This window comes from Typha angustifolia, chromosome 9 (assembly GCF_048772165.1).
Source record: "Typha angustifolia cultivar Huaian chromosome 9, ASM4877216v1, whole genome shotgun sequence".
Lineage (NCBI taxonomy): Eukaryota > Viridiplantae > Streptophyta > Magnoliopsida > Poales > Typhaceae > Typha > Typha angustifolia.
The window spans coordinates 12,933,937-12,954,489 of NC_133247.1; the positions used below are offsets into that span (position 1 = coordinate 12,933,937).

General features: G+C 37.1%; 4 protein-coding genes across 6 annotated transcripts; 3 read left to right on the forward strand and 1 right to left on the reverse strand.

Annotated features, from left to right (window-relative positions):
* The first annotated feature begins 629 nt into the window (after nucleotides 1–629).
* LOC140767490 (expansin-A16) lies at nucleotides 630–2,853 on the forward strand. Of its 2 annotated transcripts, none has more exons than XM_073107420.1 (3): nucleotides 630–868; nucleotides 1,445–1,763; nucleotides 2,129–2,853. In XM_073107420.1, the coding sequence occupies exons 1-3, from the start codon at nucleotides 709–711 to the stop codon at nucleotides 2,436–2,438; spliced, it is 789 nt and encodes a 262-aa protein (XP_072963521.1). In that variant the 5' UTR covers nucleotides 630–708; the 3' UTR covers nucleotides 2,439–2,853. The 2 variants fall into 2 exon arrangements, with proteins under 2 accessions (XP_072963521.1, XP_072963522.1); XM_073107421.1 differs by having other exon boundaries at nucleotides 750–868; nucleotides 1,411–1,763.
* Nucleotides 2,854–3,286: 433 nt separating this feature from the next.
* LOC140766892 (SWI/SNF complex subunit SWI3B) lies at nucleotides 3,287–7,296 on the reverse strand. 2 transcript variants are annotated; one of them, XM_073106565.1, is made up of 6 exons: nucleotides 7,036–7,295; nucleotides 6,583–6,956; nucleotides 5,772–6,161; nucleotides 4,394–4,514; nucleotides 3,812–3,939; nucleotides 3,287–3,702 (listed from the first exon to the last, which is right to left on the reverse strand). In XM_073106565.1, the coding sequence occupies exons 1-6, from the start codon at nucleotides 7,232–7,234 to the stop codon at nucleotides 3,505–3,507; spliced, it is 1,410 nt and encodes a 469-aa protein (XP_072962666.1). In that variant the 5' UTR covers nucleotides 7,235–7,295; the 3' UTR covers nucleotides 3,287–3,504. The 2 variants fall into 2 exon arrangements, with proteins under 2 accessions (XP_072962666.1, XP_072962667.1); XM_073106566.1 differs by having other exon boundaries at nucleotides 3,564–3,702; nucleotides 3,812–3,944; nucleotides 7,036–7,296.
* A 609-nt stretch (nucleotides 7,297–7,905) lies between these two features.
* On the forward strand, nucleotides 7,906–16,542 carry LOC140766891 (AT-rich interactive domain-containing protein 3-like). The gene is made up of 14 exons (XM_073106564.1): nucleotides 7,906–8,064; nucleotides 8,168–9,304; nucleotides 9,398–9,437; nucleotides 9,904–9,956; nucleotides 11,754–11,799; nucleotides 12,869–12,961; nucleotides 14,691–14,813; nucleotides 14,905–14,956; nucleotides 15,027–15,102; nucleotides 15,300–15,366; nucleotides 15,520–15,570; nucleotides 15,732–15,824; nucleotides 15,907–16,086; nucleotides 16,236–16,542. Exons 2-13 carry the CDS (start codon nucleotides 8,250–8,252, stop codon nucleotides 16,009–16,011), a joined length of 1,854 nt encoding a protein of 617 aa, XP_072962665.1. The 5' UTR covers nucleotides 7,906–8,064; nucleotides 8,168–8,249; the 3' UTR covers nucleotides 16,012–16,086; nucleotides 16,236–16,542.
* A 2,690-nt stretch (nucleotides 16,543–19,232) lies between these two features.
* On the forward strand, nucleotides 19,233–19,574 carry LOC140767670 (VQ motif-containing protein 17-like). Its single transcript, XM_073107663.1, has one exon. The coding sequence runs from the start codon at nucleotides 19,233–19,235 to the stop codon at nucleotides 19,572–19,574; it is 342 nt and encodes a 113-aa protein (XP_072963764.1).
* Nucleotides 19,575–20,553: the final 979 nt, after the last annotated feature.

A 20,553-nucleotide genomic window follows, 5' to 3' on the forward strand; every position in this document is an offset into this window, starting at 1 on the left:
CACCTCATCTTTCTTGCGTCCATTAGCACTAGCAAGGGATTCCAAATTATTATAAGATAATTAAGGCCTCACAGCATGAGTTTTGGCCTTAAAAGAAGAGCTCAAAACCATAATCCTAACTCCTCAATAATCCTTGCAAAGAAGAGCTTTCAATTGAAAGCATTTCTTTCCACTTTCACTGTCTTTCTACTTAGTGCTTCCCACACCAATACCCATTGCCTAAAGAGAAGAAAGCAAGTATTTGTTATTAGGATCCTCTCATCACTGCACAAGTAATTAAACAACAACAGTCTGGAGTGTGGTTGGTCCACTTTGGCCTGCCAGTTCTTTGCTCCCATGTCCATTCCTATGAACCCATTAACACCCATGGTCTCATTTAATGATCTTTACCATCCATTAATTGCAAAAGCTCCCACCCTTTCATGCCAAATCCATGTAACCAATAAATTTATTTATTTTTCTCCTAGGAAGAGAGAGAGAGAGAGAGAGAGAGAGAGAGAGAGAGTACTGCAAGTGCTTAGGAAAAAGAAAGGAAAAAAAAGAAAAGAAAACATTTTACCAGTTACAATCCCAATAAAGAGAAAGAAAGACTCCCTTCCCTTATTTTCTTCTAGTCTTGTCCCTTTTGACTGCTGCACTACCATCCATCCAGCCAAAAGAGCAAGGAGAAAGAAACAAAGAATAGCACTTCCCTCCAAATCAAAATAGATGGGTTTTGTGCTCCAGAGAAGACTCCTCTTCCTCTTCTTCTCTGTCTTGTTTCCTTGGGTAGGAGCAGCAGGCGTCAGTAGCAGAAGAGAGAGGTTTGAGGAGTGGAGATTGGCAACAGCAACCTATGCCAAAGAGACACAAGGCACCACTGTTACTGGTATACTTGACTTCCCTCGAGTTGATTTTTGCTATTAATAAATGCTAGGACTTCCATGAAACTCTGTATTCATATTCCAGTGGCATTTCATTTTGGTTAATAAGAAATGAGAATGGATTCTTTTATGCCTATTCTCATAGGAAATTGACACCTTAAAATTGTTACAATCCAATGTTGGTCTTCTCCAAAAGTTATATCTATTACAACCCAAATAGCCCTTCTTATAGAGTTTCAACTTTTGAGTTCTTTCTCTATGGAAAACAGGCTCCTGTTATGCAACCAATCACATACTACTAGGCAAAAAGAAATAAAAGGCTGGTGTTTTTTGAACTCCCTTTGCTCTTTTATATATCAATGTGCTTTAGCTAACATAACAAAATCTAAATGGGTTGTAATTCACCTACTGAGATCGTTTCAGTTTCTTACCTTTGCACATGAGGCTGTTTTGCTGCAGCAAACACCATATTCCCTCAGCTAAAAGAATAAAACTAGTATGGCATTCTAGCAAAGCTCTTTCTATATTTTGGATGCTATTGCTTCAGCCCTGAATTGGTTACATGAATTGGTGTTCCCAAGGGGGTGCTTGTGGTTTCGGAGACCTGGACAAATCAGGCTATGGGAGGAACAGTGTTGGAGTGAGCAGTGCATTGTTTGAAAGAGGTAGTGCTTGTGGTGGATGCTTTGAGGTGAGGTGCGTGAATCACATCCTGTGGTGCTTGCAGGGCAGTCCGTCTGTTGTCGTCACAGCAACAGACTTTTGTGCTCCAAACTATGGTCTCCCTGATGATTATGGAGGTTGGTGCAATTTCCCCAGGGAGCACTTTGAGATGTCCAAGGCAGCATTCATTCAGATTGCAAAGGGGAAATCCGATATCATACCAGTTCAATACAGAAGGTATATGAATTAATGCATCACCTGTAATTTTCCTGCATTACCCAAAAGAATTTCCTTCTCCTTGTATATCAGTCATCTTTGTATCAAATCATTGTGAAGAACAGTTGTCAGCCTTCTTAGCAACAAATTTCAATATTTAATGGAATAAGAACTTGTAGGTTCATCCCAACTTTATTGAAGAAGCATAGCTATCATGATCTTCTCAGTACATACTCCTTTTCGATGCTTAAGATTATTTTGGTTTGATACATTATTGCTCAATTGGGATAGGAAGCTGTAATTATCATGACTACATGCATATTGGTTTGAGCTCTTCATAGATCTAAAGAAATGTAGATTTTCATTAAATTAGTGGATCAATGCAGGGTAAACTGCAAACGATTTGGAGGCATGAGGTTCACAATGACAGGGAGCTCTTACTTCCATCAAGTTCTGATCACCAATGTGGGTTCAGATGGTGTGGTCATGGCTGTCAAAGTAAAAGGATCAAAAACAGGATGGATTCAGATGGGGAGAAACTGGGGGCAGAACTGGCAGTGTGATGCAGATCTACAAGGGCAGCCACTGTCTTTTGAAGTAACTAGCAGCGGTGGAAGAACTGTGACATCCTATAATGTCGCACCACCGAATTGGCGGTTCGGACAAACCTTTGAAGGAAAACAGTTCCTGGAATAGATGAAGAGATCTTACTGATCATTTTTGTACTGAATTTGAATGCCAAAATATGAGTGATTACTTGAATCATGCAATCATCATATCTGGGGATAGGCAGCGTCAAAGCTGCAACACATCATTGTAACTTAGCTATCTCTGAAAGAGAGAGATGCTGATCTAGCAGATGTAACAGTGAAGAAAAGCTTAAGATATGAAGAGCTTGATTTTGGTCAAACACAGATACGGGGATATGATGCAAGCAAATTAATGGAGCATTACTCATATTGTCAGACCTTTATCATACCATCATGGTTTTTCTAATTCTCTTTTTCCTTTCTTATATATTTTCCCTAGTCATTCAGAATACTATCCAGTTTATCACTTTTCTTATAATTGATGTTTCGCTGTATTATGTAATCCTCAATTATCTGTACAGTTATTTACTCATGATTTATTCTCGCATATAAAGAGCTCAAGGGGACAGCAAAAGACTACTGATAATATAAACGCATCCAACGAACACTACGGAGTATTTGTCATTTGAATACGCTCTATTAAATTTAACTGAAAAATTAATGATTTCATATTAATCGTAAATACAATGATTAATTTTAAAAAAAATTTAACCTAAAAATAAAATAAAAAAATAATCCATCAAGAAAAAGAGATTAGTATATATGATGGCTCAACAACTAAGGCATAGGCGCTGTTTGCTTGTTTGAAATTTAATTACAGATAGTATATGGTTATGAATACCGTGAGGAGAAGAAGCATGGACCTGATCCTCAAGGTTAATAATAGGTCTTCCATCTAAAGAGCAATAACAAGATTTGGAGACAACAGAAATAAATCTTACACTTGAGCTTCGATTCTAGAAGAAAAAAAATATTAGTGAAATTAATGTACAAGAATGTGTGTGACAAAAGGAAAATGCTACTCATACAACACTTGATGCAGCTAAGAAATCAATATCACTATATCAGAACCCTAAATGGCTACTTAGAACTGTGTTACAAGACGCAAGGAAGAAGAAGCATGACTCCATAATTGCCTTGCGTTGCATATCCTCTAATAAAAGCAGACTCAGTCAGTTTACATCTTTAGTGGGTCTAAACTTCTCATCTCTCATTTCTGTAGCCACTAATTGGGCTCTACGTTGATGCTGCACTAAATTTAGCTGATCAGCAAAGAGGGAATCCCTCAAATAGCGTAGTTGGAGCCACTCTTTCTCCATCAGGGACTCCAATTTCTCGAAATGTACAATCTTATCCTGGATTTCTTTCATCTGCACATGTGCATGCAAAGTTTCAATTGGGGCATTTTTCAGAGAAACAAGGAGTCAAGGATGATCAGATTCAGAAGGAAATCACAACAGTTTATCCAATTCAATTTACCTGGACTTCCACGATATCTGATAAAGACTGCTCCACATCCTGACATTCCTTTTCAAGCTGCGACTGTGCCCTTGCAGTAGCCTCCTTGAGTAGTTCTGCAACAGGTTGACCATTTGCAGAAGATTCTTCTGTTCTACCAAAGAAAATGATTTAGTAAAAGGAGTTGGTAAAAAGAAAATTTTTGGTAAATAGATAGCTAAAGACCTCTAGAGGAAACAAAATTGCATAAAGTATGCTTTATCCATCCAGTCATGGAGTCAGAAAATTTTAATCCAGTTATAGCTTCTATAAAACATCTGAGTTGGACTAACCGACTAAGTGTCTGCGTGCGCGCTCGCGCGCGTGTGTCAATATATGTATTGAGTCCGAATATAACATTTATGTTAAGGCTTTTAGAAAAGTTTCAACACTCTTCTAGCCCATGGTTATTATGCCTTGGGATTATAAAACACTTAACCCAAAGTGTTTCGGACAAAGTACTTTTACTTTTCATCTTGGACTAAATTTGTTTCAGAACCCAAGGTGCGTTAAATGGTTTCTGTCTCTGACTTCGGTCATGCATATATACCTAGACATTCATACCTTCGTTCCCTGAAGCCTCAATCTTGGTACTGCTTATCTCAACCTCACATAATGCAGCAATGGCAGATTGAGCTGCAGCTTCAGCAACATCCGAGCCCACAATGGCAGATAAGAAAGCAACCTGAGAAAACATAACTGCTATCAAGTAAAGACATGAAAGTAAAAAGTGCAGCAAAGCTTAATCTATGGCTCAACCTTGCTGAGACACAAAGTAGTATTAACTATTAAGTGTATAACACAGCCTGACAGGGTCTAGTATGTCAGCATCTACATATATCTCTTTAAATTCGGCATCATTTCATGATAAGTTTAACACCAATCATGTTCTAAAAAAATACATAACAGTCCAATAATAGATACAATTCATATAGTATGACCAGACCTCTTCACAGTTGAATCAAGTCTTTCAATACAAATTTGAGTTACAGGAAAAATCTTAAGTTCACTGGATCTTTTGGCCAGAAACAGAACCAAGGTACAGGGCGAGTGGATAGGCTAGTAAAGGAAATGAATGATGAGATGAACAAAACTTGTTCCTAAGGCAGTTACTAAAATGTTCTAAAATTTATCAATCCGGTATATGCCGCAAAGATATACTCAGTTAAAAGCCACCAGTTTGTTAATACACAAGGTTGTAAAAAAATTGATGAGAAAAAAGGAGTAGAAAATTAAGGCATCATTTAGAAAAGCAAACCAGCACAATTATTGGAGGATAAGTAAAGCATCCGGGTGCAGATACTGCAGGCCACAAGTATGAGCCACAGGCAATAAAGATTCTTCTTTGGAACACAGTAGTTAGTCATTTCAATCAAGGAGGGAGGATTGCAAAACAGACAAACAAACAAAGAAGAAAAAAAGAAAAATAAATAATCAGGTGATTCTACTGTTTCGCAACGCTGCCCAGTAAATTCCTAGGAGGCTCTTTTCATAAACAGACATGCATTCACACAAAGATGGCAGAAGAAAGAAGAAAAATGAAAAAGAAGTCAATCATCACACCAACTATAAAGATATAGCTTATATGGCAAAGTCAGCCCATTTTAGAAACAAAAAATTCATACAAATACAAATGTCAGAATACAAGTATATATATATAAACTGGGCCACACACATGCAAGCACACAGACAAAAGGCAACAAAGAGGCTAGTGCATTGGATGTATTCTCTTCAACATTGAATAATTAAGAAGCAAAAGTTTAACAAGAAAGCAGAAATAAATAAAAACTATAAAACCACAAAAATAAAATGGGACATGATGAAGATGACTAGATGAAACAACAAAATAATATCTCGAGGCACCTGCTAATTATCAAAAAATAAATAGAATGTTTCATATTAATGATGATTTCTTGTCTGCAAACAGAACTGAAGTCCAAACCTGAGCCATGATTGGGTTTGTTGCATCAGCCAGCGGAGTAAGACGTCTTCGTTTTGAAGGCTCTCCTCCAGGTCCAGCAGTGCCATGATCATTATTCTGGTAAATCCTACCATCTTCCCCATCTTCTGAAGGCCTCAGAAATTGCTCTCCAAATGGTAACTTGATGAACCTGGCAATGCAGTCTTTCTCAGATCTGCTACCGACATGTTCAGCCACCTTCTTCCAATCTTCACCATATTGTAAAATGGCCTCAAGTAGGTGAAGAGTCTCTTTGTCAGTCCAATCCGTCTTTATTTCTTCAGTGATATCAACCCGTTTGAAGTCTGTAGAACTGAGGCCAGGCCGATAGTTACCACGGACAAAACATCTCGCGCAGAGGGTAATATCCGCCTGGTTACAAACAAAAGTTTGGCAAGAATTATATCAAACGACCAAGCACAAATCAAATGCATAAACAAGAACAGAAGCAACTTAATCTTCAGTTACGACAATACTCCAGGACTAGATATTAAATGAGTTTACTGCTAATTTGCACGTCAACTCTTCTCTTCTGTGAACTTTAAAGTAGGTTTTTCATAAAGACAAGTTTTGTTGGTCAAACTAGCAGAGAGACTTACTACGTCATATAATTTCAGCATGGCAAGCAAAAAGATCTCTTTTTTCCCCAAAAGAAAAAAAGAAGAAGAAGGAAAATGACACACTATTTGAGTTTGCAGTTTGCAACAATAAAAGTTACAAGAAATCAAGTTCTCAAGCATTGATTTGATAAGAACAAAATAGAAAGCGAGAAATTTAAGTGGTCACCATGCACCTTATCAGTGGTGAAGCAAGCAAGGCTGCAAACCGAGAGGCAATTCGTGCATAGCTTCTTGGGAGTCTCCTTCCTTTCTCCACCCCTCTCCACCGCCTCCTTCTTCTCCTTCGGCTTCGGCGCGGGTGTGTAATTGATCAATCCCCACTCCTCAAGAAAATCGAACACCCTCCTAATGGAACCGACATCACCTATTAGCCCCCGCCTCGCCTCAGTAAAAGTGAGCTTTATCGAGGGCTTCGCCCTAAACCTTCCAATGATCGAATCCCTAAAGTACTTGTACACGCTAGGGTTCTTCGACGCCGACTTCCCGTTGAAAAACTCGGGAAGGAGCCTCTTCTCTGTCTCGTGGATCTCGCCCCAAGAAAACCACCCTAACAAATTGAAGAAAAGAACAAGAAAGTTGAGTAATTAGGTCTTATGATGGGGTTATAGTTAGGGTTAGGGTTCTACCGGAGCAGCTGGGGATGGTGATGGTGTAGGAGGAGGCGTTGGTGGTGGGCTCAGGTGACCGAGATGGCGCAGAGGCGGCGGCGGTGGTTGGTGTCTCAGCTTTGACGGCGGGAGTCGATGGAGTGTGAGGGGATTGCGGCGGAAGCGGCGGCGGAGGCGGGGAAGTTAGTGGTACGGTGGGCGGCGGCGGCGTCGCCATTGGAGGACGAGGAGTAAGAATAACAAAGGAAGAGAAGATCAAATGGAGGTAGGAGACTAGTCGTAGGACCCGATAAGCTGTTTATCTGATCCGACCCAATCATCTGAACCGGGTCGGAGTTCGTTTTGAATTCGGTTAGAAAATAGAGCAAATTACAAATAACACCTTATATTTAGCTATATAATAATAAAACTCTTTTTTTTCTTTCTTTACAAAAGTGTTTCAAAGTACTAAAATTGAATCTCTAATAAGTAATATATATACGCATGGAGAGAGGAATATCATACAAACTGAGCGGAGGGAGTAGTTAATAGAGAAAGAAATAATAGAAATTAATTTTTAAGAAAGTGACTCTAAGGATATGCCCAAGCGACTTTGTTTTTTATTATTATTATTATTATTTTTAATCAATTTGGGGACCGCTTTGGCCCGGATAAAATGTAGACAGTTTAACTGCTCCTTTTATTATAAATAAATAAAAATATTTAATCTCGAAAAAAAGAAAATTAGGAAATATAAAATAGTATTTGAAATAGACAAGCATTTACAAAGTGATAACCTATTTATTATAAATAAAATAATAAAACGAGATGATTTCGTTTACAATATATTTAAAATATAGGATCTTATTTGCAATGTTACATCATACATCCCACACGCCCACGTGGGTTTGCGCGTGTGCTTTTTTGTCTTTCCCTTTGTCCTCGGCTCTTCCGAAATCTAGGGTTTGGTCTTTTGGTTAAAGAACTCGGCCTCGTCGGGTGAATCATTCGGGAAAAGGATTTGGCCCTCTGGGAGGTGAAGCTAGGATTTCATCTCAATCAAAGACGGTGAGTTCGTCTTATTACTGTTTTCCCTTAATATATGGATATATATATATATTTTTTTTTTCAATTGAGGAACTTTGGGGGTTTGCTTGTTTTCTTTCCGCAGAAATTTCGTTTTTACGCTAATTTATTCTATCTCGAGAGTTGGCTTTTCTTGATTCGAGTTGTGGACGAGATTAGTGGTCTCGATGAGTGAGCCGGAGAAAGAATTCCCCGTTGATGAGAAGATTGATGGGGAAGTTGGAGGTGAGGCCCTCCAATCACTGATTGAGAACCCTGTCAATGGGCAGAACTCTCAGTCCTGTGCAGAAATTAGTGTCACCGGGAGCTCCGAGTTGGTGGAGAATACTGTGGCACTAGCTTCTTCTGAAGGAGCCGACAAGGATATTGCCCCTGCCTTGGAATCCCAGAATGATGGCCGAGACACTGTTGCGACAGGCGAGGAGGAGAATCGTTCTGAAATTAACCCCAATGGGTCACAAACCGAAGGCCAGGATCCTGTCTCGATGGAGCATACCGCAGATCATTCCGTTCCCAACCCCATCGGATCACAAAATGATGGCCAGATTGTTGTTGCATTGGAGAAGACAGAGGATTCTTCTAATCCCATCCCCAATGGAACACAAAGTGATGGCAAATCTATTACTGCAATGGAGCAGGCAGAGAATTGCTCTGATCCTTACCCAGATGGATTGCAAAATGATGGCCAAGAAACTGTTGAGGTCAAGCAGACAGAGGATTGTTTGGCTCCCAACCCAGGTGGATTGAAAAATGATGGCCAAGTGACTGTTATGATGGATCAGACAGAGAATTGTTCCGCTCCCAACCCCAGTGGATCACAAACTGATGGTCAAGATCCTGTTGCAGTGGAGAAGACAGAGAATTCTGATCCCAACTTGAATAGTTCTTCCAATGTGAAGATTGGAGAGGAAAGTGAGCTGGTCAATGCCCAAGTGGAGAATGGAAGGAGTTCACACGAGATGGATGTGAAGGATGATCATCAGTCGGAAGATAATCACTGTGATGAGACACCTTTGAAGCAGGAAGAATATGGCGGAGCTCAGCCAGCACATTTAGAGGTCTCTAACCAATCGTATAGATTCGACCATTTCTTGGACGGTGATGACTCCGGAAGTGAGGAAGAACAGACTGCTTTTATGAAGGAGCTGGAGAATTTCTTTAAGGAGAGGAGTATGGAGTTCAAGCCACCAAAGTTCTATGGCGAAGGGCTGAATTGCCTCAAGTAAGTGGTTTCTAACTTAGATCATATGTTCCAGAGGAATCATGTGCAAGTTTATGCTGATACACAAGCATTGCTGAATTTATGCCCTTCCAGGTTATGGAGACAAGTGACTAGATTGGGTGGTTATGACCAGGTAGGTGTGCTTTTGTTTAGTTCACTATTTTAGAGCAATGTGAGTTAGTGTGCTACATGCCTTTAGGAGCGCGGATACTAGTTAATGCACTACATGCCATTCCGTGCCTGCCCCCCTCTAGATGGCCGTGGAAGGATATGTAGATCATGTGCTATGCAATGGTTTATATGCATATAACTTATCTGAAACTCTCACGCCATCGAGCTGCAATTGCTAGCTCTAGAGTTCTAAAGAATTTGCAACCTGATCATTCTTTTCACCATTGTTCATGCATATGTTACATATCCTATTAAAGAGCAGCATCATGTTTCTATTCTTTTGAAATATGAGAAAGAAATGCCATCACAATATTTCATTTACATCTTTTAATCAGTATTGGTGACCATATATCTCTACTTCATTTGCTACTTTAGTCTTGTAGGTGATTACTTTTCTAACCTAGTTGACTTTCAATTTGTATCTCTAGGTAACATCGTGCAAACTATGGCGTCAAGTGGGAGAGTCTTTCAGGCCTCCAAAGTAAGAGTTTGGCTATTATAACATAGTTTTTCTTTTTCATTTCTCAGAGTTCAAGCCTTTATGTTCACGTAATTCATATTCAGTGGTAGATTTGAATGATCAAAACTGCATCTAACAGTCAAAATTCAAAGATTACTTTATGCACATATGGCTTTTCTAGATCTAGAGGGAAACTAGAATCACTTTCCTGATATGATTTGCTCTAGATTTAGCTGATTTGTTATCATGAGCTATTTAAACCAAGGTTCTTGATATCAGGATCGGTATCAGCCATCCGGAAAAACGATACGTATCGTCATTCGTATCGGATCGGACTATTTTTTAATTATATAAAATTTTAAATATTATTTAAAAGTACAGAAAAATTTATAAAAAATGACAGAAAAATAAGAAAACAAAAATTACTCACATATGAAGTCTTAAAATTTTTAAAAATAATTAACTTACTCAAAATATGAATACCAAGTTGGATCTCATAAATTTTTATGCTTTTCATTCTCATAATCACCATAAATTTGTAAATAATGATGCTTGGGACCTGGTGCTGCTGCTTCATCATAGCAGCAGCAGCTGATGCGCGGTTAAAAAGAAAACTAGAAAGAAAGGAATTAGAAACTGAAAAAAAAAAAAAACTCACCTTAGGTCGCCGGAGGTCGAGGTCACTGGAGATCTGTCACCGGTGAGAAAGAGACTGGTTAGAAAGAGAAGAGGAAAGAAAAGAGAAAGAAAGAAAAGAGAGAGAGAGAGAGAGAGAGAGAGAGAGAGAGAGAGAGGTAGGTGGGTGTCGGATTCGACCTATTCCCACCCGTTTCGGTCGGGATCGGCCGTAGCTGATCCCGATCCGTTTTGGCCGATCCTACTTGGGATCGACCGAAACTGAGAACCTTGATTTAAACCAAAGCCTTATTTGAAATATACATTGAATTTGCTACGTATTCTACCTGTGATATCATTATTTGTTAGAATTGGTATATCCACTGTTTTACCGGTTAGTTGTTTCTAAAATTAATATCATTGATATGGAAAAGTTAGATTTGCCATTTTGCATATTTGGCACTTTGAACTGAAAATTTGAAGAAGCAATTCAAATTTTAAAAACATAAGTTGGGTTCGGTACCGTACGTCATTATCTTTCAGAGCAATTTGAAAACAATGGCTAATTTGATAATTTCAGATTCTAAATGAGACTAAACACATAGGTCAGTTGATTCAGTTCTTGGTAACTTATAGTCTATTTCACTTTTTGTTTGGTGTCAAGATGCAATTCTTCTATTTCAAAAATATAGTCAAGTTTGAAATAGGAAAGAGTTTGATTAGCCCTTTGTAACTTTTGTGAAGCTGCACGACCATCTTTATTAGCAAATTACTTGTAGAGACTGAGGACTATGACTATCTAAGAAAAACAGATGACATTTAGACATCTATTCACCAAGGTGATGTTGGTTGTTGGTCATGGATAAAAATCATTTTTTGTGGATCAGATCATTTGATTAAAATTTCTAATTGACTATCTTGTGGTTTCAGCGGTATGCTTATAAGTTCATTGTGAGATAATCCATATAATTCTACCAATATATCTTATATAATTTAGTAGTTATCAGGAATCATTAAACCGACCAGTGGGTAGAAACAGTTATTTGCTCGCTTTAAAGGCCGTTATTAATGGTTGAAGTATGTGATCATGATCTCTGGACGATTAGATTAGAAGTCTCTTCGTTGTGGATCAAAATATGGTGAAATATTAGCTTGAACCACTTGTACTAAAAAGCTGACATTGATGTCGTTGTTTGTGTGCAGGACCTGTACGACTGTGTCTTGGACATTTCGAGGTTTCTACGAGAAGGTAATGGTTGGACTGTCTGAGTTACTTGCTAAATGCTTAATGTGGTCTCTACCTTCAGTATCACAAGTATTTCACTATACTACCATCATCTATATTACTTGTTTCTTGTGCATGAGATCATGCTTTAGTTGTACAAAGGATAATCAACCATAGATTTCAAGTTTTCAACTATGTCGATTATCTGATGTTCAACAATATTGTTGTATGTTAGTTCTCGGATGTTTAACCAAAACCTACTGGTGATGCATTTGCTTCTAAATTTTAAAATTCAACTAAATTTTCAGATATAGGTTATATGGTAATAAGAAAAGAGAAAACTATTTATTGTAATTTGGTAGGAAAAGTATCATATCTCCTTTGTTTTCTACATCAACATGTTTTACCAACTTGTAATGCTGCAGTAGAAGTATTAAACCTTTTTGGTTATATAAGAAACTGAATGTATTTGTAGAACACAGTAATTTATAGCTTGTACAATAAAAGATAAATCCAAATAAACTAGAAAATTTTAGCGTGTGGAACAATCCTTTGTGTCATTTTTCTTTCAACTCCTATTCTACTAGCACAATGGACTTGTGTCTCTCTTTATTAGGTATTCATTGGGGTCAGACCTTCCATATTCTGAAATGAAAGAAAGTTAGCAGGTACAGTGTATCGAAATTTGTTAAATCGTTTACTAGCTATTTTATGTGGACGTAGGTTCTGAACTAATTATGAGTCTTTCCTATGACTTCTCACAGCTATGACTATCTCTTTTTTGATGTCTTGCAGAATGTATTCTTGAATAGGACCATAGTTGATTAGTTACGTATCCACCTATGAAAGTTATCTATCTTTTTATCTTGTTTTACTACTATTGGTTTACCGTGAAATCTCTTGTGCAGCTATCTGAGATAAATTCTCAGGTACCTGTAAAAACTTATCAGAATATATGAATCATATGGCACTGGTTAATCGGCTTTAGCTGTTGTTGATTGGTTTCTTTTCATTGCTTTCTGGTTCTAGTATTGATCTTGTTGTTTTCTGTGGGATTTATATGGGACTGAGCGTTTGCTCTTTTATCCTGCAGGCACTCCTTGAGTATGAGAAACATAAAATCCGTACTGGGGAGCTCCAGGTGGCTGTATCCAATCTCTCTGACCCAATGGTTCTTGATAGTCAGGTGAGACTTTTTGTTCTGAAGATTTCAGATGTTATTTTATTTGTAATGTGGTAGCACGGAGAGATCTTCTTGCACATATAATGGTAGGTAGTCAAGATTATGAATTTCCTCTGAGATATCATGCTCTCATCAGAGGCAAACCTTCTGATTCTGTACCTCCCACTATTTTCCGTGTATTTTTTCTTGACTTCTTGTTCAATGACATATATTCTGCGTTTGTGCCATTATATGATGCTACCTCCTAATCTCTTTCTTTATGAAACTTTACTGTTATGAGGGTTCCTCATTTTTCAAAGCCTTTCTCTATTGTATATGCTTTAGTCCTTATATTTTATATAAATAACTATATTTGTCTTGCTTCTAGATAGTTTATCTTTTCTGCATTTTGTCTTTTTGTGACTCAACTTTGGCAGTCTGAGTGTCAACCTTTGTATTTGTTCTTTCTTAGCTGCCGAAGTTGCATATTGATGAATGAGCAATCTGTTTATGATCCTTATATACAAACTGCTGGTAGTTGCATTTCGATGAATGATCATACTTGTCAACCAAGCACTTAATGGTTGTAGTATTTTGTCATGCTATCTCAACTCTCACGGTTGCTTCACTATCTCGTATCAGACTGTTTGAGTAAGCTAGTAATGTTATTTCAACCTTGCGTGTGCCCCCACCTTCCAATACCATAGAGTGTCTTGCATTTGCGGATCTTCTCTATCTTCCATAGTGCTTCATTTGTCCATTAAGCAGCATTTCATGGTGCATGAATGCTATTTGCGGATCTTCTGTAGCTGTGTTCCCTAGTGCTTAATTTGTCCATCAAGAAGCATTTCATGGTGCATAAATGGTTGGATCTGTCTCTGTATGGCATTGGTGCTCCTCTCTTTCTGCTGGTCATTACCTTTTCAAGTTATCATCAATATGGCACCTTTTGGCATGCAGAGTTGACAAGTTCAGTAAATTTTGACAATTATCTCGCATCGAAGATTCATCCTCAGAATACCCTTTTCCACTTTTATACCTCGAGAGCAGACACATGCTTTGTCTTGATATGTAAGATCTAATAAAAGGATTATGTCGTGTTTGACTAAAATTTAACCTGGTCTATTACTACACTAATATATCTAACCATAAGGTGCACCATTAAAAAATTTAAATTGTAAACTGGGGAGACAAATTTAGCTGCTTGGTCACTTTTTATTCTTTTTGTAGTTCGTGTAGAGTGTGTCTGGAAGATAATATGGCTCTTGATAACTTCACCTCTTATAATCTGGACTGGAAGTTTTTCATGATCTTGAGATTTTGCTCTTTTCATGTATTAAACCTTCTTCATATGAGGGTTAATTTGTTATTATTTTGATATCACATCATGTCTGAAATGAATCCATGCATATTTGCATAGCAGAACTTTTGGATCTTGAAGTGTTTTGCATACTAGACAGTGTCCACACAGGATTTTTCAGATTTACTCATAGAGTAACTCCAGGAGCAAAAGATGGGGCAGTCTTTGCATATCTAAAGAAAGCTTGCCCTGCTAGCTTTCTTTCTGGTTCTGACCAAGTTTGAATCATGTTATGACTTCGAGAAGTCAATAATTGATAAATGATAATAATGCTGCTGATGAGACTGTCCATTTATAGGTTAATAAATCGAAGCCGAAGCTAGCTTAAAGCAGTTGGCCATATTTACTGGAAAGTATGTGAATACAACTGTGATTCAACATCCTATTTTGCAGGTAGGTGGAATACAATCATCTGGCTCTGGTAGAGCTAGAAGAGATGCTGCTGCCCGTGCTATGCAGGGATGGCATTCTCAGCGTCTACTGTGCAATGGTGAGGTTGGGGATCCGATAATTAAGGTTTGTAACTGCTTGTTAGGTTGTCAAAGCTTATCTAAACAACTATAATTTGTCCATATGTACTAACTATTAAGTAACCTTTTTTGGTTAGGATAAAAGCTCGGCTTCTCTTTTGAAGCGTGATAAACACCTGAAGAGCTTTGGTATGTTTTAAAGCTTGGCAACTGATGAACATTCTTTACCCCAAATACTTACATTTTTTTTTCTTTTTAGCTTCACTTAAGAGGAAAAAACCATCTAGCCTGGAACATACTGAGAAAGTTGCACGATCAAGACTTGATAAGCCACAGTTAAGCTCACCTCATATTTGTTTATATTCCTTTTATCCCTTTTTTGTGTGACATTTTTGATGTTAGTGAAACCTATGAAGCTTTGCACAAGAAGCTCTTCTGTCACTATGAGCTTTCTTGCACACTTCAATTTTCCTGGAATTCTGTCATTATTCTGGAACGATGAAAAGAATTGCTAAGTATTGCTTATTGGCAGAGTGGATATAATGGTTGTTGATGCTGGGGTTCCTGCTGATTGGGTGAAAATAAATGTGCGGACAACTGTAAGTTTTTTGTATTCAAGTAACTAGATTTTATTCTCATCTGTATTTATAGAAGTTGTCTATTACGTGATGATTGTAATTTTGGATTATTACAATTTTAGCAGCAGGAATATGGGTAGCGTTTTCACAGGGAAGTTTGTGTTTTATTTGCAGAAAGATTGCTATGAGGTCTACGCTTTAGTTCCTGGACTTTTGCGCGAAGAGGTAGATAATATGTTCTGCTATCTTTGTATTAGTAGGTAGCTTTTCTTTTGCATTATATATTTTTTAGAAAGATAAGTCCAATTTTGTGAGTGCGTAGCAAGATAGATCCTACAATATTTGCTTTATGGATATTTGTTGAACTAATTTAGGGATGAACTCAGGTACAAGTGCAGTCAGATCCAGCTGGTCGTTTAATTATTTCTGGGGAGCCAGAGCAGCCAGACAATCCTTGGGGTGTCACCCCCTTCAAGAAGGTTAACTTGAAGTACATCCAGAAAACATTTTATTGCTTTAGTACATAGTTAGTGAAAAACAAAAGCTGGACATCCTCTGCAGGTCATCACTTTACCATCACGCATTGATCCGCATCAAACTTCAGCCGTGGTTACCCTGCATGGTCAGCTGTTTGTACGTGCACCTTTCGAGTCATCGGAATCATAACCTCATTTTGCAATGAAGAATAGTGATACATATCAGAAAGTTTGGGATGGTGCACTGGTGCAAACTGCAGGCTGTGTAAATCTTATTCTCTCATAGCACTTCACTAACTAGTGTTCAAATTAGTTCTGTTTATAGTTTTCCCAGTGACCAGAATGTTATTGAAATGGCACATCCATCAATATTTTGCAGAAATTTAATTAACGTCTGTTTATTTGTTTCAACAGGTGGTGCTCTTACATGTACCTTGTCATCAGACTGAAGTATTACTGTTGCTGCTAATTTCAGTTTGGAAAATACTGGAGATATTTGACATATTAGACAGCTTAGATGTAGCCGTCTGTAGAAAATGTAGGTTAATTTCAGTGTAAGGATGTCGCCACCCATCACCATATGATATTCTAGTGGTGATTTAGTTGATTAGTTCCTGAAATACACCATGAACGTTGACTTATTTCTTCGCCATTGAAGCCTGATATGAATGACAAGACACTCTATTACTGATCCTATGCATTACTTGCATGTCTCATTGGATGGGTTCTACTTTCTAGAGTGGTGGATGTCTGTGATTATGTCCTGTTGCTTCTTTGCTTGATACCATGAAAGGCATGCTATCTATCAGCCTACTACTGAAGGTTCGAAACAGTAGATGCTGTTTGAGTATAAACGCTGGGCTATGAGTAGCTTTACCTTATTAATTGGCATGTTCTGCGATTGTCGCAATCGCTGTATTCGTCGATGTTATTCCTGCGATTGACACGGACATGACAGGGTGATGGTTGAGGTGTGGATTCTCTTTCATTTCATTTAGGAAGCTCATCTAACATAACAGTAAATGAGAGGACAAAAGCCGCGGGCAATGATGAGTATGAAAGTAGTGGATAGATTTTTAAGGGTATATAGATGCAAATAAGGAGTTGTGATTTTATTTTGAGTATAATTCTAACAATCAAAGGTTTGATGAGTAAAATGTTATCAAGCCCATAACAAAGTGTCATAAAACACTAATCTATTATTTATGGTCTACCCCAAAACTGACCAACTAACTAACTATACACCTAAAATACCTTCTCAATGTGATTATGGTTTCTCGTATATTTATATGTATGTATATTGAAAGGTGGCCGTAAGTTTGATCAAATAAATAAGCAGGAGGATGATTTGCATCCACATAGAGAAATGAGTATGACTCTTTCATCTTCCTTTGGCTTTAATATTACAACAAGACTTTTAAGTGTATTTTGTATTCTTGTGGTTGTTTCAATCTGGGTGGCCAACTGGCCATCCATTATATTTTAACTTGTTTTGTTCATTATTGAATTATTATTATTTTTCAAATAACAACCTATATTTTAAAAAGCCAATAGTTAAGATCGGAGTTAAAGATGCTATTCATATTGGAGTTAATTTTTAAATTATAGAAGATGCTATTCCATATTGGAGAATTTGCTTGTAATCTACTCAAATGAAAGGTCACTTGGTTTCCACCTTTACACTCCCTTCACTTGTAAAATAAGGTCAATTTAAAAAGATGTATTTTAATTTTAATACTAAAATAAGAGAGCTAATACAAGTATAAATTATTATATTGTTTCGTTAAATATTAATATAATGAGTAATAATTATATTTTATATTATATAAAATTAATATATAAGTAATGAAGAATATAGAATTTATATAAAAAATTAGTGATATTTTAAATCAAATAATAAAAATATCTTTGATTGGATATAAAGTAGTAGTACAAATTAGGTGTTGTCTAATCTATAAACAAAATAGTAATTTTAAGTTATTATTAAATTAATTTATAGAAAATATATAGAATAAAAGGAGAGAAAATAATAAATTTGTATACAAGGCTTATTCTAGAAGAAAGTTATTCTTACTCCATAAATGAAGGGAGGCTTTTAAGGTTTATCGTAGTGCCCCAAAATTCTTCCTTTCCGTGTAGTAGTTGTTGGATGAGTAAGTCTCATAGCTTGATTGAATGAGTACTAAAATGGTGATGTCCTTGTAATAAAGTCTATGGAAATTTAATTGTGCACTTCAGTACTGCAACACACGAGGTTTGAACAATCACCAACAATGTGTTGGCATCTTCTTCTATCAATTATAAAATTGATCAAGTGGGAGATGTCACCAATTGGTTGCAAGAAAATATCAAGGCACTAGTAGTTGCTCATCTGCTAATTAATATATAATTTTCTACATTAATATGTCTTAGACCCCAAATTTATTCATCCATGCCAATTATACTATTAAAGTCTTCTTTCCTCTGTTTATCTTAAATAATATATATATATATATATATATATAGTTTAGTTGACTTGGGCAAGTGGGTTTAATTAATAGTTTATGAAGATATATGTGATAATATTAATAATAAAAAGTCTGTAGCTTTATTTAATTTATAACCACACAAATAGATGATGATGATGAAATGAGATCTACTCTCGTACGGACTCCTCCAGCGCCCCTCTGGCGCACGTTAGCCTTTGCCGCCCTCGGTGAAACGTGGATGTGCTCCGAGAATCGTGTCGACATGGATATATATATATATATATATATAAAAGAAATCTCTGCTTCTATCTTTGGGAGTTGGGACCCACGTCCCATAGCCGCCAATCACAATCAATCACTGGTTAATTAATCTTTCTTAAAAGCACATTTAAGTAATCGAATAAAGAAACCTATTAATTATAAGGATAGTTTAGTTGCCCTGCCCCTATTTTATTCGTAAAATTTCCAAATAATTAGGAAAAGGGTAATCCAATTCATTCACAGCAGAGAAGAGGAGAGGACTTTTTAAAAGAGGCTATAAATATAAATAATATAATAAGAGACTCTTCCTTATTGCCAAAGATTAGGATGAAAACCTCCTCTCCTCTCCTCTCATTTTCTTAATTAATTAAGAAAAGGACAAGTGGACTTGGATCTCCAAGTTAGATTTAAGGTCTCATCTCAATGATGCTACTTGCAGAGGAGACACAAAAGAAAATTAGAAACTTATACTAACACGTGCTAATCTTCTTCCTTCTTCTTATTTATTAACTATTTAAACCCCCTCCCCTTCTTCGCCTCAATTATCTCTCTCTATATAATCCCCCTCCCCTACTCTCCCCTTTTCTCTCAATCTACTACTACTACTACTACTACTAAATTAATGGCAAGAGGAGCAATCCTTCCAAGAGCTTTGCACAAAGATTCGCACGCAATAGCCAAGATGTCGAAGCCCAAGATACGAATAGTGCACATCTTCGCGCCGGAGATCATCCATACCGACATCGACAACTTCCGCCACCTCGTGCAGCGCCTCACCGGCAAGCCCGCCGGGAACATCTCCGGCAAGAAGAGGTCGCCGCCGCCGCCGCCGCCGCGTGCCGCCGATGCTCTTGATGAGAAAGTCAAAGGTGGCGAGGAGGATGAGGTGAGGAGAGTGGAGTGGGTGTCTGGAGGCTTCTTGAATGGTCTGGAAGACGGGGAGGAGGATGAATTCTTCCAAGGCCTTGCGGATTTCTCCTCCTCCTTCTCTTTTACTTCCCCTCATGTTAATTTTCCATACTAATTAATTATTAAGGACTTATTAGCTCTGGGTGTGGAGGTTTTTATTCTTGCTATTTTTTTTCTCCATTGTGTTGTTAATTAGATTTCAGGGATGGATTTGTAGATAGAGAGATAGATGTATACAAGTTTGTGCTTCTTAATATATACATGATTGTTCTTTAGTTTCTAACTTGTCTCTCATGCAAATTAATAGACAACTAAAGAATCTCTAAGTTGACAAGTGAGCCAAGTCACAATAAATAATCCTAAATTATACATACATACATACATATATATATATATATATATATATCTTCTCCTTAACCGAGCTACAATAGTGATTTATTATTCATCGCCCCTTAAACCCTTCAGCTCTGCTTATTTGTGCAATACTAGTATAGTTATTTTAATTTTTTATATATATTATAATGTTTAGTTATAAATTAGTATAGTATAAAATAATTACACTAAATGTAGCATAAAATTTAAATGATAATTTGACAAATGACCAAAATAGCTTTTACAGTGAACGAATGAATGCATAAAGAGGAGAGGAGAGGAGAGGAGAGAAATATAGTGTTTGAAGTGATGTCTTCTTTTTTTTCTAAAAGAAAAAATATTAGATAGAAGTGGAGAGGAGAGAGAAATATATATTATAATACTAACATAAATCTCAATGGTTGTTTACTTGCTATATAGTATATAAAAGAACTTATACCACCAAATGTGAAGGAAGAGTTCAAATAAGTAGGAATTCCAACTATTGAAGGCTACAGCATTCCTAGTCTTTTAGTCTTCCACCAAGCCAGATAATCTCTATTCTTTAATGAATGATTTGCCCATGGATACTTAATTGCCCAAAGATTTATTAGATATATTGCCAGATCTAACCATACAGAGGTTTGCCAGCAAAGATGGTTTACTTGAACAGTTAAGTATTGATTTTTTTTTTCCCGATAACCCCTAACAAATCCATTAACAACACCTATGATTTGTTTAAT

Bases quoted from the DNA above. Each gene is read 5' to 3' on its own strand.
- LOC140767490 (XM_073107420.1), top strand. From the start codon at position 709: ATGGGTTTTGTGCTCCAGAGAAGACTCCTCTTCCTCTTCTTCTCTGTC. The intron at 869-1,444 runs GTATACTTGACT...GGTGTTCCCAAG, and splicing joins ACAAGGCACCACTGTTACTG to GGGGTGCTTGTGGTTTCGGA. The intron at 1,764-2,128 runs GTATATGAATTA...GGATCAATGCAG, and splicing joins ATACCAGTTCAATACAGAAG to GGTAAACTGCAAACGATTTG.
- LOC140766892 (XM_073106565.1), bottom strand. From the start codon at position 7,234: ATGGCGACGCCGCCGCCGCCCACCGTACCACTAACTTCCCCGCCTCCG. The intron at 6,162-6,582 runs GTGCATGGTGAC...GTTTGTAACCAG, and splicing joins CTTGCTTCACCACTGATAAG to GCGGATATTACCCTCTGCGC. The intron at 3,703-3,811 runs GTAAATTGAATT...GCACATGTGCAG, and splicing joins CAGATATCGTGGAAGTCCAG to ATGAAAGAAATCCAGGATAA.
- LOC140766891 (XM_073106564.1), top strand. From the start codon at position 8,250: ATGAGTGAGCCGGAGAAAGAATTCCCCGTTGATGAGAAGATTGATGGG. The intron at 9,957-11,753 runs GTAAGAGTTTGG...GTTTGTGTGCAG, and splicing joins GAGTCTTTCAGGCCTCCAAA to GACCTGTACGACTGTGTCTT. The intron at 14,957-15,026 runs GTATGTTTTAAA...TTTTCTTTTTAG, and splicing joins TAAACACCTGAAGAGCTTTG to CTTCACTTAAGAGGAAAAAA.
- LOC140767670 (XM_073107663.1), top strand. From the start codon at position 19,233: ATGTCGAAGCCCAAGATACGAATAGTGCACATCTTCGCGCCGGAGATC.